Genomic DNA, 17,636 nt, shown 5'->3' with positions numbered 1-17,636 from the left:
AAAAAAAAAATATAGAAAAGTTTACGTACTCACCCTCATACATCTGAACGTATTGAGGAAAGCCAGTTTGTCTCAGCCATTCCAAAGCCTGAACGGCTTCCGCCTCTGTCAAACGCACAAACGCCAGTAGTTTAATATGTGAACTTTTATTATGTGAAGTTCAGCGACGAACAACACAGTTAGTCCTTTACAAACAGGTAACACACTTCATAACATGTCGTCGCTGTTATCCAACGTAACAAACTTATTTTGAAGATACATCGCAGTTGGACGCTTTACATCATTAATAGTACACGGAGAAAGTGCGCATGCGTACAGTGTGTTTTTTTTTTTTTTTATCTCCCACTCGAAGGCTACTCCCCCAAAATGTCTAGAAAAGAAACACCTCAAAATCAAAACAAAATACAGAAAGCATCGGCACTGTGTTCCATAGACTAAACCAGTTACGTGTAGCATGCAATCACTATAGCACATTTAGTCTATGCGGAGCAGTCACTATCCTTCGTTGTGCTGAAAACACGACATGCTATAATTTCGTATTATTTATCGTATTCTAATGTTAAGCCTATTATAACACTAAGTAACTAAACACTCGAAGCTCTTCCACTGTCAACAGGCTTTTGGGTAGCCGTTGAAATCTTATATATGTACATACAGGCTTACGTAGATGTTTAAAACATCACCGTTCATAAATTTAGGTAATGGTACACATTTAGCCGCTAGCTCGCAGCATGATATCATAGTGAAACCACTTCATAGCTACTTCCATTTATTGGGTCCTTTCATCAACCGGTTTTGTAGCTGTCAGGTCAACAATCGGCAAGATGTTGAGATTGTTGCTTGTTAACTATATCATTCAATGCAAATCGTCACATTTTTATCGACACCACAAAACAGCTTCACGTATTTTTCCATACGACAACAGCGACAGCCATATCTAGTTCGAGCTTCTTAGGATGTCGGAGTGTTGTCTTTGCTAAGGTCTCTTCTCTTTATGTTTCGAGTTTCACGGCCGGCGTCGCCGCTTGGCATTCCATCAGACGGCTGCTTCCCAGCATGAAACAAGGGATGTCTATGTCCGGACTCGAACCTGTCACTGAAATTAACGGGCAAAATAGGTTGCTCACTAGGCTGTTGCGGGTTTCAGTTCAAAACCGGGCCTCGGAGTGGCTTCCGTTAGCCACGAACACGACCCGCAGTATCCGACTGTTCTCATCTTGTAGTCACCCCAGGTCTTTCCTGTTTTTCCCTGCCTATCTCTGAGGTTGCTTACTCCAGAACCGCTTTCAGAAGATCGTACATTACCAGCAAAAAAATACTTTGGAACGCAGAACCTCGTAAAATATAGGCAAGACAGAACCTTTGCTATTGTTACTGCTGCTTTAAATGCACCCGCAAAGTGCCGCCCTTTGTACTCTATAACTAGTACCGCCTTGTTCCGTAAAGTAGTTTGATGTTTAGAAATTCGTGGACGCGCTCGAACCGGCTTGACAACTAGAAGACGCTACTGTGATTGACGAAAATAGTATCTTCTAAAATAAGCAAGCTCACTTCGCTGGTGTCGCAAAGAATTGCCTCGGTTGGCCTGATTTTTTTCATTCATTGTAAAATATGATCCGTCCTGTAGAGGATACGTACATATTCTAGCGGATTAGCCGATTTCGACAATAAGCGGTAACGGTCTTTCCAACGACTTGTTGATTAGCGTAGATACGCCCATATTATGAATGTATGTATGTATGTGGGCGGACTGGGTGCGATGATCAGTTCCGTTTCGAGAAAATTTAGAGAATCTGGAGAAGTTTTTTTCATTAAATGTTTAATTAGCTGGGTTGCTGACAGGGCTGATTGATGATAGGTGTTCAGCACCAACAGCTATTATTACAAAAAGTATTAACCTCTTTAGTGTGTCACTTAACACTATGAACATTTTATGAATATAAAATGACCTATTATCTTATTCGTGTGGACCAAACAGTAGGAAAATGGCACTTGCTTTCGTTGAACCTACCGTTCATTTTGTTTGTATTCATTATATATATATATATATATATATATATATATATATATATATGAATTCATGCTTCAGTAGAATGTTGCTTGATGGCAGCGGTGCGGTTCAAAGGAATATCAACTACTCAATGCGCCACCTCATGAAAAATCTGCAAAACCTTGGGTTTTAACGCCATCCATCCTGCTAAATAGCTGGAGGAAATGATACGGTTAGCCATAGGCAATAGCCACTGAGCGAATAAGCTGTACGACGTGTTAGACTATATCTACGTAGCCCAGCTGGTGATTTCTGTGTTCCCATAATGTTTTCGGCAGGCATTTTTATGATGAGTACTACTGTTAGCAAGCTTGTCCTTAAATCCCTGTCACGTGTTAGTCTCTCTTACTTTGCGATGATACCATACCTGCGCGATCGCTCCTTACGCCCTGACTCTCCGCACTATTGCCGGAATAGCCCATTGTTTTTGGTTACTTGACGTAGTTCGTTTATATATATATGATTATTTATCTTTACCTTTATCAGGTATTTCTTATGGAAACAACACGAGTATTTGATTTTTTTCGAAATTGTTAGAAACGAAAGAGATATATGGCATAGACCGCAAATACTTCACTGCACCATATACGATAGGCAAAAAAAACTGGGTTGACCCCAGCCATATGTTGCTTCCGATAAACTTCTGCTTGGTGGAGATTCCCACCAAATAGCGATGTATGCGTTAGCAAATACATATAGCGGTTATAGCAATTTAGTACCCTTTTGATAAAAACAAGTTTTACCTGGTTCTGCCAGGCTACATATTTGGGCTATGTTGAAGTTCTCCCAAATTAGTTGGAAACTACGAACTTGATATAAAAAAGGGGGTATCGTTGTATTCAGGGGCAGCAGCAGCGGTTCTTCTATCAAAAATGCTTCACGTATTCCAGCGGCGAAATATATAACCAGAGAGTGTAATTTGGTGCTATTGGTCCTACTCTTTCAAACTTCATCTTCTTACCCAAGCTTACCCCTAGGCCGGTTACGTTCTGGAATATATATATTATGCCACATTTCACATGTTATTAACAATGAAGATAAAAAACCATTGATAGTAACTCGTGAAGCAACAGCTCTTTTAATTGTCTTTTTCGTTTCTAATATTTAAGGTGCTGTATATACGTGTTATATATACATGCTGCTATAGGCTGGTTACGGTGCTAATCATACGCTCGATTCGAATCATCGGTGTTATTTTCAAAAATGGTCCACTTAAACAACAAGTTCCGCTTCAATTAATTGTGAACTATCCTTGAGTCTCACTCAAATGACTCTACTTACTAAATTATACAGATGATTTTCGTATTTCTCTGTATGGCCCCTTATGATGCGTGTACGTTTATTATGCTAATAAGACCACCTTACATGCCGGATCCCACTTTCAGCTCTCCTAGCGTTTTCGCAGGGTTTCATGAATTCCAGTACTTCACACTGAATGCTTGATATATTAATGTCATCTTGGTTCGCGCTGCGTTTGCCGTCTTCATGACAATAAACTGCTGATGATTCTATTATTATCCTCTGAAGTCGCTATAGGTAACCTTTACAGCGATCCAGCATGCAGTATCTGTATAAATCTCTATCTTACAGCTGTCTACTTACAGCTCTAACATCCGACTGGCCAAAGTTTCGTTTCTTCGCTTTTGCCCAGGATTACCTATCGTCTTGCCTTGCCAGGACAAGGAAGCGTTTGATGCACCCCGAATTCTACCGTTTCTAAAGATGAAAGCCGCTCTTGTGCATGTCTCTCGTACAATTTCGTAGAAAACGCACCGCTTTATCTTTAGCTGGGCTCTTTTTTTCCTCATCGTGTTCTCATTTTGCGATTTCCGATAGCACATCTATCGAATCATCCTGTGTCCTAAAGAAAAATCAAAAGATGCTTCATCGGTTGCACGGCTGAGCTGTCAGCAAACTTGAACCCTAAATACGAGCGGCACTTTGCCATCAAAAAAAAAAGTCTACGTACGCACTCACCAAAAAAAGGACGTTTTTGGCAACATCTTTGAGCAACTATATTTTGAACTCAGCCAATGCCTATTCAAGAAGCCCGTATTCGATAGTCTTCAATATAGCGTTCTGGGTATCCCATTTAAGTGATACCATCCACTCAAACGCAAGGTCTTCACTGACTGGTTAATTAGAATTAAAAAGGAATGGCATGGAAAGTACATGGTCGGGACGCTGAGTAGCTTGGATGGTAACCTGAGGATCTAAAACAGGCCAACTGCTAGAAAGCAGAATTAGCATAATATATTTGACAGTGTTAGTATAGACTAGGGGCTAACGACACGAAAGAAGAAAAAGAGATAGAAGCTTGAGAAGCTAGGGCCACGGATGTCAAAAACAACAACGAGAGTCTCGGAAAATAAATACGAGGAGTAATACAATGGATGAAGGCCAATGGATACGATAGGCTTCTGATTACATTGTTATACTACGTTAGCCTATTACGATATGGCACTCGACTCGTTGTGCTCTGAAAAAGTCTGCATTTCAATAGAAGCTCTGTGCGCAACGCAGATCCGAAGATGGTATTATTATTATTATATAAAATCGTTTTTGACAACGTTGTTTAATGCGTGGGGAGCCGCACCCACAGCCGCGAATTCACGAGCTAGTTAATCAGGAGAGACTCACTAACTTCAATCGGAATGTTTAATCTGTTCTGCTACGAAAAATATTACAGTGTGAGAATATAAAAATAGACGATATACTCGATCCAGAATAAATATTAGTCGTGAAGATCTGTCCCTTTATTTACAGCTTCTACCCTCTCACAAGTAAACAAGTGAATTTTATCATAGCTAATTAACGCAGCAACGCTGTTAATTTAACCGTTGCATTGGCAAAACATTCGCGCCAATCTGGTGAATAGATAGACCGATAAGGCGTCTTCAAACAATCCTTGCGCGGCACACGGAGCTTGCCTCGAATTGTTTCAGTGATGATCTCTATGCCATTTACAAGAAGGCGATGCTTACCCTCATTGGAGTTTAATAAAAGAAGGCCAAAGGAAGTGCTGCGACATGGAAATGAGAATGTAGATTGCCCATGGCTATACGTCCGTGTCCCTATTTATATATAGCCGGGGCACGATAAGCTGGCTTATGGGTGTTCTCCATCGGTAAATAAGGTTCGGTACTTATATGAAGCTGGGTACCCTACCGCAAACGATGTCCCTTTTCGTATTCATATGTGACGGAGCTCGTGCAACCACTCCTGTTGAAATGGGGTCCATATGATACATAAGAACATGCGCCGTCAGTATTGTAGGGCGTGCTTTCCTACACTAAGCTACCTTTCTTTTCTACTCACTAAGAAGAAGCCTCACCATCAGTCCTTGTTACTGAGGAAGCAGCATGTTAGCAAAAAGTTAGATCTATCGTGAGGGACATCTGCCGTCGACCTTTATGTTTAAGCCAAGGGTTCGCTAAATACTACTCGCTGTTATATCACGATAAAGGCTATTCGAACCGAGAAGGCGTTCCAGTATACCTTTAGCCGACGATCCCTCTCCTCCGGTTCGTAATGGGACCGATCTTGGACCCCTCAGTCATTGGGTCAGTCTAAGGCTCCTGTCACGAAGCCCGCCTTTGACGGCGAACTTCGAAGCTGCTCCTGGCCATAACGAACTGCCTCTGAAGGTACGGTGCATATGTGTCGTTCCACGAAACAAAAAGATCGTTCATTCACATCCTTTTATCTCAGAGAGCGTTTCAGAACAATGTGCATTTTTGGCGGTTTTACCCATAAAATTCGTTGCTAAATAACCCGGGAACCAAAAGCCGTTCACGTTGTTTTACAGGCTCTAGATGGCTGCCGTTCCCTCTACGATAAAGCTACTCAAAGTATTTTTCTTTTTTAATTTCACTTTTGATTTCGTACAAACATTCACTAGACTACATGAATCCATGAAGGAGATTTAGCAAGAACGCCTACAATACCACGAAGGCACTACCTTCTGGATCGACTTTGAGCCTCATGCTACTTTATTTGAACGAACGTTCCACTCATTGAATTTTTATATCATCAGTAAAAAGAAGGTCAACCTTTATTTTTGCCTAGGTAGTTACTGTGGGATGGTGTGTTTATAATTTTGCCGAACATAACCTTGGCGGTACGAGCACTTCCGCCTCATTCAATTACATGGTAATGGAGCAAGTCGGCCATCGCAAAGGTTTCTGTTCTCTTCTGGGAGAATCGATATCGCTGTATTCTGCTAGGTAAGTTAGTCCATGTCGCAGTAAGGCCAGCGTCGATGCCTAACGAATCTTCAGACTACCCTAACCACCCTACTTTTCATTACGAAGGGCTTGATTTTTTGATCCTGCTTCCACAGTTACATGCATCCTTCAGGGTCACTACCTAGATAGAATCGTAAATATAATTTTAATTTGATTCTCCCTCTGTACAAATAATTATATTATCCCAGTGTCGTAATAACCAGGATAATACGATAGACTTGTTTATGAAGTGGCGTTTTTATGGTCTGCACATCGCTCCCGTTATTCACTGCAGATTTTTTCACGGTAACGGTTATTCTGAGCATTTCACAGCTGATTTGCGTGATCGTACACGAAGTAAGTTTGAGGTGTGTGATGTGATCTAAGTTCAAAACATGGCCGCACCTCATTTCCTGCTGCGACGAATCTCTGAAGCAAAGTTTAACGGCCAAACCCAACAGAAAACTCGGAATATTGATTATTCCTTAATAGTTAATACTTTTCAAGATGTCATTTTTGATATCCTATCAATATCTAGCAGAGATTAGAACGGCAGAAGCATATAATAGAGTTGTGTGAAGAGATTCGAGACTGGTTTACACAATATGACATTGATCAAGCTTAAGACGAAGTACTGAAGCACTATTAGGCTAGTAATACGAGATCTATGCTTGGCACCGCCATTAAGTGTTGCCCTAGTGGGCTGGCTATTGGCACCGAAAAGAGCTGTCCGGCGATCTTCAGGCGATTTACTTAGGAGTTTGGGGAAGGGGCGCCGCTTAAATGGCCAAATATATTATCCCTGTTTCAGCAATTCTATACCAGTACTGAAAATTGTAACGTGGACGCCACTGTTCTCAACTCGAAACGGTTTCAAAGGCTATATTTGAAGACTTCAGTAAAAATCTGAAGTGACTAGTCTCTTGTGAAATTTATCCTATTTATATAGAACAGAGAGCATGCGACTTGTGGTGCTACACACACTTGATATTACTAACATTTTCCTGACCAAATAATAGCTTGTTATTTTGTTTTAATATAAATATATATATGCTGTTGTTATGTCTATGGTTGAAGGCCGCTAAAACAGCGTCCCTCAATAACGTTCGCTAGAGGTCATTAGGTAGCCGAACGTAATTACTAGCAAACCGTTTCGTAGTGGAAGCCGAGCGTTTGAAGCAATGCTTATCGACGGTACCGAATATAAACCTTGAAATATTTATTTCACATTGGTCAATAATGCTTCTACACTTAGTCCCACGTTTAAATGACACGCTTGGCACACCTAACTTTAACCCAGCCGTGAAATTGTTCGGGTGGCTTAAAAACATACTGCCCTAGAGACAACTAGACTTCTTGTAAAATTTGTTACATTTTGTAAGTATATTATGATAAAAAAAAGATGCAGCATGTAGGCTCATGAACAAATTTCTATCTTTATGGTCAAGATGCAAGACGGTTCTATCATTTTCGTCCTAAGAGTTGCAAGGAAAGATGCTTCTCGTAGTAACTGATCAACTATAAAAAAAAGTTACTGAAATCATTGAAAGGTTGAGCAAAGACGATACCTGAATAGCCATGACATCGTCAAGGAAACGAACATCTACTACCTAATAAATTTTAATATTTTCAAGAAAACTGGCTACAAAAACAAACTCGACATTTGAATGCCACACGAATTTATTTAACTATGTTTTCATATGCAAAAGTCTACATAAATGCAAGAAAATCAAGCTATCTTTAAAGAGATTGATGAGAAGCAGGGCACATACGAAAATAATGTGCAGAAAAGTACGCACTGCAATAAGTGGCGAAGCACCAACCGACGCCAAAGAAGCTGACGCTTTATCTCTGATGGGACTGGAAAAGAACCGTGTGCTTTGGACAGGGGAAAAACAGCTAATAAGATTTCAATAAGACATTGAAAAACCGACCGGAACAAGCGAACAGAAGGGCGCCTTCCTTACCGTAACAATGGCCGGCCACATACACACCTCTAGCTACCTAACAAAAATTGAGTGGAAAGTTTTAATGTGTTCGCCGGGCCTTTCGCTATCGAATACTTCACTTAATACTCAAATAATACTTACTATAAAAACCACTTTTTGCTATTGTTTGCCCATAAAGCACACTTGTAAAGAGATAACGTTATGGTTAGAAAGATGGCAGAATATCCTCAGTCAAAGTGGCGCATAGCTAACTTAATAATATTATTTCGAAATATGAAAATATTTGTTTTAGTGTTGGCTTAAAAACCATGACCGTTGTGGGTAATTTGCACAGGCGAAGAGTGATGCGAGCGCGGAATTGCTTAGCGTTATCACCCAGCGTTGAGAGACTACGTGTGGAAAAGCGGGTCGAAGGAAAATGAAGCTAAGGATAGGTCTAGCGCCGGTGGACTCTTTCTTTCTCTTACTTGTTCTTCGAACTGTTACAATATCAAACAGCGACCAGCTAATTAGCTCGAACAGAACTAGGGTCGCCTACTGGCCACGGGCTGGGGCGTATTTTCGTATGACCTATAAGTCCACGAGTTTGCACTGCACCCCACACGTTGGCCCTCGTAACCAGGACGGGGGAGTGTGACGGGCAAGAGAAAGAAAAGGTTATGAGTTGACAACCGGACACGCTTAGAAGCCTATCGCTAGCTATATCGTATATAAAAACGTAAGGCGTCAGCGACCCAGTTGTCAAGGTTGAACAAGGTAGTACCACTGGTAGAATTCGTCGCGCTAGTAAATCGGGATAACGCGAACACTGAATGTAATTCTCCATGTATCTAGACATTGTAAAACCGAGAGATGATGGTGTCTTCGACTGATTTCGGCAGCTTTGATATACTACTGCGGTGTTTTTCAAAGACGCATTTCGTTGAAAGCAATGTTGGGAAAAAAAAAGCTTTAAATTCTTGCGCAATGAGCGAAAGAACTAGCGAAGCATCTAGCCGACTAGACAACTGTAAAAATGGCGATAAAATATAATAATAATGAAATAGCTAATTTAGCTAAGTTCCATAGTTATCAAGAAGGTGTCGCTTCAGGTTGACACGAACTCAGTATAATCTGGCATTGTTATATAGCTTAACCACTCAAGTAATACACTAAATCTCACAAAATAATGACCCATAGACTCCGTCCTTCTGTGGTCAAACTCGAGTACACCCGGGACACAGTTTGACTTTTTACCCTTATTTTTTTCTAGTGTGATCGTTGTACTCAATTTCTTTACATTATTTCAATAACGAACAGGCGATTTTAATTGTTTAGCATGGTAATATAGGGATATAATAGTTAGTATACTCATTTAAGCCATTGACATTTGAAGAAGAAGCTTGAAAATGACAATGTTACGTAAAAAACATGCAAGCGCCAATTTATTAGTTGAACCATAGCAAAACATTGATCACGTATGATGTGCGTACTTTATATAGCACAGACAAATAACATCAACGAAATGCGTATGCACAATCCACCAACAATCTGATCTGTTTATACAACAAACAGGCCTCGTTGCTTCGCTTTTAAAATCACCTGGCTTGCAAGTGGTCGTACACACTCGAGGCAATAGAGCAACATATAATCACATATTACCTGATCAATGTGAAGGCTCTACCCGCTTTCTAGGCAGGTTAGATCAGATCGTAAGGCAGATTTCATGATACGCAAAAAAGGCGGAAAAGAAAAATTAATAACCAGGCAGTGGAACCCGTCGCGAACCGAAACGAAGACATCTTCACCAAATCCGCTAATGCTAACCCGTAGACTAAAAACCATACGCTAGAAAGCATGCTCGCGCTGTGTCCTGCATCTAGTACATATAAAGCCTATTGCAAAATTACAGCGAATCAGCCTATCTTATCCTATATAGTAAACAACCATATAGGCAGGCAGCACTTGCCGTTGAGTTTATGCGCTCGAAGTCTTCGCCACCAGCACTCGGCTTTCGGCTTGCCGGAACAGTGGTAGTGTCGCTTGTAGCTGCTGGCGGCCAAACGTTCGCTGAAGCTGCGTACGAACCGTGGACTAATGATGGCCGTGAGCCAGGCGACGGAACCACGCGGGGACCGTTTCTGCGAGCTTGGACCGCTTCCGCTCGCTGTCCCAGCGCCCCCACCGACGCTACTGCCGCCGCCCGTCGAACCGTTACTTCCAAGTTCCTCCACGATTTGCTGGATTCGGTAAGACGATCGAGATGGAGTACCAAAGACGAACAATGAATGAACGAACGAACGAACGAAACAAAGAGATAAAGCGCAGACAGTGAGAAGCGACAACACACAACAACGGGATGATGACGACGCCGATGGCCATGATGGACAAGTGGGCTCGTTTCGCCGGAGACGGTTGAAGCGTCGCAGCATTGCGCGAAAATAGACGAGAGCACCAAAAAGAAGAAGAAGAAGAACTAAAGCGCCAATTCAACTCGACAGAGAGGATTGCGGCGAAAAGCGACGATGATCATAATAGTCATCGTGCATGACGATGCCAGCTCTCTCGGTTTGTATGGGTTGGCAGGTCGGGAGCTAGAACACGGGTAGAGAATCAAAGTTATGTATTATATGTGCCGTGACAAACTCTAAAAAGGAAGCCCCTGCAGTAGCGGGATATAAATCGAGAAAGCATCAGGTTCGTAAGCGGGAAACGAAGCGAAGTGTACAGATCCGGTAGGGACACCGATGGTAAACACTGACAACACAGAGTAGATTTTTTCTTACTAGACTTCGATATTTGTACGTTATTCCCGTCATCGTCGTCATTCGCTGATGAATGGTGGATATCTAGTCTAGTCTGGTCAATGATATGATACATAGAAACGCTCTGCATGATTGTACGGCGCTTCTCTACAGTCATCTCTCGCATGTTTCACATACATTAACTGAGCATCTGACAACGGGTATGAACTTAAATGTCATCAGTAGCTTTTCTCTATATATAATCACAGAAACTTAATGTTAACTTGGCTAGATGTTTGTGACGTTTCATTTGTTGTTGATACGAAGATGAATAAGGTTAGCATTAGAGGAAGCGCATTGGTCTGAGAAGCAGAATGGTTATTATGTGCTCGTAATGGGTATGGCCACTTCATGCTTCGGAGGAAATTGTTTCATAAAACCTAAGCGGAATAAAAGGAGGACCACGAAGGGCAAGACTCTATAGCAAATTCAGGACATTTTCTCTCATTTCTCAAATTACGGTTAAAAGTCTACTCTTTTGTCGGGACATAGCAAAAAGCTAAGTACTATTGACCTCGTTACAACGCAATCTGATCTAGTAGATAAAAACTTAGTAAATTTCTAACCATCCAGATTGAAATAATCTAAAATGCCTTACGAAAATACGAGTTCTTAGGTAAGGGAAAGCGTGTGCTATTTATCTCTGGGCATCTGTAATACACCCATTTACTTTTCTAGCGCTCAGGTCATCATTTTGTCGTCATACGATATTTATAAAATGCTCTGTCTGTTTTGAGCAGTAGGTGCTCTGTATTTCTCTAAATTTTAACAACTATCGTCTGGCGGCCCTATAGTTTTTGACAGGTAAAACTAGATATCCGATGTTTGTCCAACAAAAGTTTGACTCACGAATGAACAGATAAACCGTTAAATTATCATGTCATTCTGACCCGAATATCGAAGATGACGAGCGTGAGCGACCGTCTAAACCACTGTTTCGTTCTTTCAGTCCTAATCCTGAAATGTCGTTATAACAACGAACAATTAAATTGACAAATCAATAGTCTCCCAACTGATTTCTGAATAATCACCGTGGCACCGCCGTCATGGCCGTTGACGTCACCTGACAGTAAATTAAACCGGCAAATCGATACGGTGCCGTTTCCCTATTCCTATAACAGTCGCCTTTAGTCGACCTACGCTGGCTAGACATTCGTCGTCAAAACAGGTCTCGCCTGTCCATTTAATTAGTAATCCGTATTTATGACCTTGAACTTTCAAGTGTTTTGTTTTGCGTAAGCACCTTCTTTCATGTTACGCCCGTCCCGAAAAACAAAATGCTGTCCGCTGTCTACCACCCATTTACCTTTCTAGCGCTTCAGACAGCGCTGTACCTAATACAACGTACATGTATCCGTGTCGAACTAGAAGCTAGAACAGAATTGACACGTTCCGCAACCTTCTATGGCTACGAAAGGTTGCTTACCTAATTCCTACTCATCGTCGCCCTGGTCGCTCTCTAAGCCCAGCCTACATCAGGTCGTTCGGCCACAGACGTTGTTATTGCTCACTCACTGTGCTCGCCATTCGACAGTGGCAGAAGCAACAACATTCCGCTCACTTTTTTTTCCCTGAACATGATTGAAATGTAAATACTATATCTAAATGCAAATAAATATTTGCTATAACCTCCTATCCTTTCACAAACCGGCGCCTGTCTTTCTTGATCCTCAGAGCTACCCACAAAAAGTAGCTCTGACGTCAATGGTCGTATCTAACCCTGACTCTTACCGATAACAAACTCGTCTTTTGATCTTTTTCGCAAACAGGGTCAATATAGACGAATTCACGACAATCCTCACCCCTCACGAAGTTCGCCTCAGCAGTACTAGTAGAGCAGCAGCATCAACAAATACAGTCGGTCACACTATTTTCTCTTTCCTTTCGGATCAGCCGCTTCTGACAGATATTTAGAAACCTACGATCTGTCTTTCAGCCGACGTTATATCTTGAAGACGTCGCCGACAATAATCGTGTCTTGCGTCTCTTCTCATTGTTCTCGTTTCTTTCTTTGTTTACCACCGAAAGGGACGGACCCCAACTGCGGCCTTGAACCGGCCATTCTTCCCGAATTGACCTTTATGTCGAACGCAGCAAAGTCATCGTATTGTGGCACTGAAGCTAGGCGAACGCAAGAAGATCGGGGGATGCAGTCCCCTTTCGATGACAGCTAGACGATTCTCTCGTTCGCAAATTCGCCGGGAAGGCCAGCGACTGGCCTATATTCGATCAGCGACGACAACATCATCGACCGCAATGGCAGCAACTGCTACCACCCCCTCTAGTCCCCCCTGCGGAATAAACTATGCCTCGACTGCAACAGCAGCAACTATAGTTGCAGTAGGAAGAGCAATGGCAATGCTAAAAAAAAGTCTTTGTATTGAGACTCATCCCAATTTCTGTCTGCAACAGCCTCTCAATGTTAGTACAGCACCCTTCTACTGCCAGTAATCCTAACGTGCCTCGGTGCTTGACACGTCTCCTACGCTACCGACCGCTGAACCCCACTTTGTCGAACACGCACGGCAAGCTCCAACAACAGTTTCTGCTGGCGGTTTATCTCCCTGACGCTTTCTTCTTCTGGTTCTATCGACTCTTGGCCCGTATGGTAAGTGTTTCACTATTAAATGAATTCAAGTTTTGGAAAGCCGCCAGACGCCCCATCACAATAACGTTGAAAGATGGTGTGACGCGCCGCCGACAACACGTCGTGTAATAGATGATTAGACCCGTCGGCTATTGGCCTTACAGTCAAAGGACAAATTTGGATCCCAGTTGGAAAATCATCAATTCGACTCAACAAGATAACGGTAACCTAGAGGCAAAACAACGGTAAGGCCAACCGATGGGACAGAATATTGCTCTCCGCTTTGTTAACAGAAACGCGACCGTGGACATTTTCTATTTTCGCACATTTCTCTGATGTGAACTTTACACAACGACCGAGTTGTATGTAGTTGTTGGCTTTTTGAGTTCGTATCATGTGAGCAGTTTTTTCTGTCACATTACAGCGTCAATAGCATACGTTAGAACCATAGTTCCCGAATGTGGAAGCGTCTTACAACATGCAAATAAACATAGAATGCGGGTGCCCAGAGTCCGCATATCTGCAAAGCGGTGCTTCCGACAGATGATCCCTTTTGGCCTTTATTCGCAACACGAGAGTGATAAATTGCTACTTTCTCATGCCGTACACCAACAGCGCCTTTGTACACTACACGCAAAAACACCACCTCTCAGGATAGAGAAGCGTGGATTATTGGTGATTTTTTACGGTAAACAGCAATAAAAACAAGGACGCCAACACATCGATGTAACAGTAGCTTCTGTATGTGTTCCCAATCCTAAACGTCGGATATCCAAATCGGCTCCCGTGCCATGTCATCGCCGGAAGTGCCAAATCCATGCATTAGATTGTATTCCGAGACGAAGTGAACGCCATAAAAAGTAACGATAAGGGCATCCGATAAACGTCTGCTCTGCACGAACAGTGTAGGGACAGGGTATCATTGCCCGAGATGTGGATTGCGGACCAGCGGCTTGCGTCAAAAAATGAAAGGAACACAGACACTCACATAAGCCCGAGTGGAAACAAGCAAGCTATTAGCATAAACTGTCTTCCGATCGAATGCCGATGGTTTTTGTTGTCCCTATAGTTTTAGCTGGAGTGTGGCTCTGCGGATGTTTAGAATAAAGTATAGTTCCAAATTGTGGTAGTTATTCGAATTGCGTTACAGCATACATCCATACACACATACGGACGCAAAAACACGGCATCTATTCACTACAGATTAGCATCAAGTAAAATGTGAAGATCTGACTGGGCAACTCTGACCTTGCTTGGAGTTTTTCCCCTAGTATATATATTTTCCTTAGTTAAAATCTGGATTTTCGGACATACACTATACATATCTCAACCCATCTACCTATACAGCGTGAGCGAATTACCTGATAGGGTCATGACGACGATAATGAGCTTCAGGAGTAGTTGATGTCTTTTTTTAAAAATAAAAGCCCACCTTTTATGGCCACTTCCGTTTAGAACATATTTATGTAATAAAAGACGGGTGTTATTAAAAAATCGCATAAGAATAACATTTAAAACTGTGTTCATTTACAAAAGGAATTGTGCGACTACTTAACACGAACACTTACGGAGGCCAACACAGATTAATAGGGATTGAATAAGGAACTAAACAGGAAAAGCCTTTATAGGAAATGCATTATCGATCACTCGACAACATAGGGAGTCGTGGGAGGTAATGTGGTGATAGTGACAAAAGAGGCCACCTCATTTATCTGCCGTTAGCCAGCCAGCCAGCCAGCCAGCCAAGGGCTTCCCTGAAATTTGACAGAGACTGCAGATATAAATGATATGACTGTAGAATTAGCATTAACGCTCGCTAACTCGCAATCACGTCAGCTCACACGCAATTATATAGGAATGGCAAATAGTAATATCAGCAGCCAGCTCAGCGCAGCTAAAGATTCCAGCAGGAGAGCCCCGATCGTACTGTCAAAAAAAGGGTCGACATGAGGACCTGCAAGTCCCAGAATTTACGAACGTAAACGGATTTGGTAACGAGGCCAGTAAGGAGATGACGACATGGTTGGTCAGCAACCGACCCAAATGAATGCTATCATATGAGTGCGAATTTTTAGAATGAGATCTATAAAAATACAAATATTCTGGCGTCCGGCTAAATTCAATTCGTAATAGGTACGATACTTAACTATCAGTAAATAATGCACGATTTGTGGGTTTAATATTGCCATTGCCCCACCTATTTAAAGGAGTCAATTTCATTTTTTGTGTTTTCATTAATCGGTATGTATTTGATTATAACAGCTTACTCCGAAAAACAAACCTCGAAAAGGCCAATTAATATCGATTATTCCTAGCGTTGCCCGAAACACAGCTTTGCATGAGTTTGCATGTAATTTAATGCAATGCAAATGTGCACGAGTGATGGTAGCTTATATATGTTTCGCAGGACGCGTTTTTCTTCTTTTTTTTTTTTCTTCCGTTTCTGTTTCCGTGTGCGGTACTAGCTAGAGGAGCGCTGACTATGCCCTCTTCGCCATTTGTTCGATGCAGATAACTAAGCTCTACACTAATATCTATGACTAGTGATGTCGCTGCTGATGTTGGCGATGGCCGATGCGATCATTATATAGTTTACTGCTGTGTAGACACAAGTTATTGATCAACGAAGGGTACGTATATCGGATTCATTGCCGCTGGCACATTGTCTAATGTAAAAAATAGGCCTTTTTGTGGCCGTACTCAAAACACTGTGCTTATTACTGCCACTATGCTAGTTTGCATTGTTCCTTCAACGTTCCCTAATTTAGATTCGTAAATTTCTTACCATTTCTTTACCATTAAAGAGCCTTCCAGCCGTCGTGACGCTGGTGACTGCGTGCGCGCGTGCGTGCGTTTAAGTACATAAAGTTCCAAAAAAGGCTCGCTTTCATTTTTTTTTTAGAGTATTATGCAGGTATATGAACGAACGATTATATGAAACCAGACAATTGGTGTATGCTCAATTATCCCTGAAAGAAGATGTAGCAGTTGTTAAAACGGTTTCTAGCCGCAACAAGTTACGATAGAACCCCTCGAGTTGGGATGATTTAAAGTTGAATAATATTGCCATCTCCATTTGTAACTTGTTTAAAAGTAACTACCTCACGTAGATAAAAATGTATATCGATGGGAAACGATATTAAATAGAATTATGTAGCGATCGTCGATCATGTTTGCTGCAACGACCGTTTTGATCAGCAGAACTGCCAAAAAGCTCCCGTCATTGGACTCGGCTCTTATGGAGAGCAATAAAAAGTCATAAAGGGCAAATAATCGATCTGCTAGCAATCGAACTCTGTCTGTGTCCATGAGAAAATGCCGAAGGTTTCATCGCGTCGTGAGTCTATGCGATATATATATATATATATAAATAATTATGGCAGCTGGGAGATCAAAAAAGTAACTAACGAAGACAAAAGGCTTATTTGAGCTTTCTGAATGGCCGCTTTCAACTTCGGGATAATTTATGACGCTTGCAAGTTGCAGCAAGAGCAACAAATTACTGATGAAAATAACAGCAACAACTCCATTCGCAACCTTTTCTCTAATGTTGTAAATGTAACAAACATAGATAAATGGTATATCTGATTATTTTCCTTGTGTGTTTCTCGGTCATATGCTGCATACATGTGTGTAAAACAATGTAGAAATTAGCATATGTTAATGCAATTCTTCCGGAGGTCATCGTATCTTATAGCTTGTCCGATAAGATACCTCTCCGTTTGAAAGCGGTATATTTTTTCCAATATCGATGACATCCGCAAAGCCTAAAAGCAATTAGTTAATCTGTTTCTAAGAAGTGGAAATACCCGGGAACGAATCAAAACGGATACTGAAATTTTCGGCGTGCGCTTTGATAGGGTTGACCAAGACTACGAAAGCGAACGAAAAAATTCGGGTTTGGAACTGGGGTCGAGATAGGGCTTAGGGATAATATCAGACATCAAAACTCGAACCATATATTTATTTAGTAGTAGGATCCCGACAAAAACAGAATAAGGTGACATTGCTCACAAAGAACACATTCCACCTAGTACACCA

The 17,636-nt window shown here is 41.7% G+C and overlaps 1 protein-coding gene across 5 annotated transcripts in view; it reads right to left on the bottom strand.

Annotated features, from left to right (window-relative positions):
• Positions 1–17,636, bottom strand: part of cv-c (RhoGTPase activating protein) — a 152,743-nt gene that overhangs the window by 52,128 nt on the left and 82,979 nt on the right. For all 5 annotated transcript variants that reach the window (XM_086993870.1, XM_086993867.1, XM_086993868.1 and 2 more), the window contains one exon: positions 34–105. In XM_086993870.1, coding sequence (XP_086849996.1) covers positions 34–105 — 72 coding nt within the window. The remainder of the gene's footprint in view (positions 1–33; positions 106–17,636) is intronic.

The sequence above is a fragment of the Varroa destructor genome, unplaced genomic scaffold, assembly GCF_002443255.2.
Source record: "Varroa destructor unplaced genomic scaffold, Vdes_3.0 BEIS01000006.1, whole genome shotgun sequence".
Taxonomy (NCBI): Eukaryota; Metazoa; Arthropoda; class Arachnida; order Mesostigmata; family Varroidae; genus Varroa; species Varroa destructor.
This window is presented reverse-complemented; position numbering and strand designations above follow the sequence as displayed.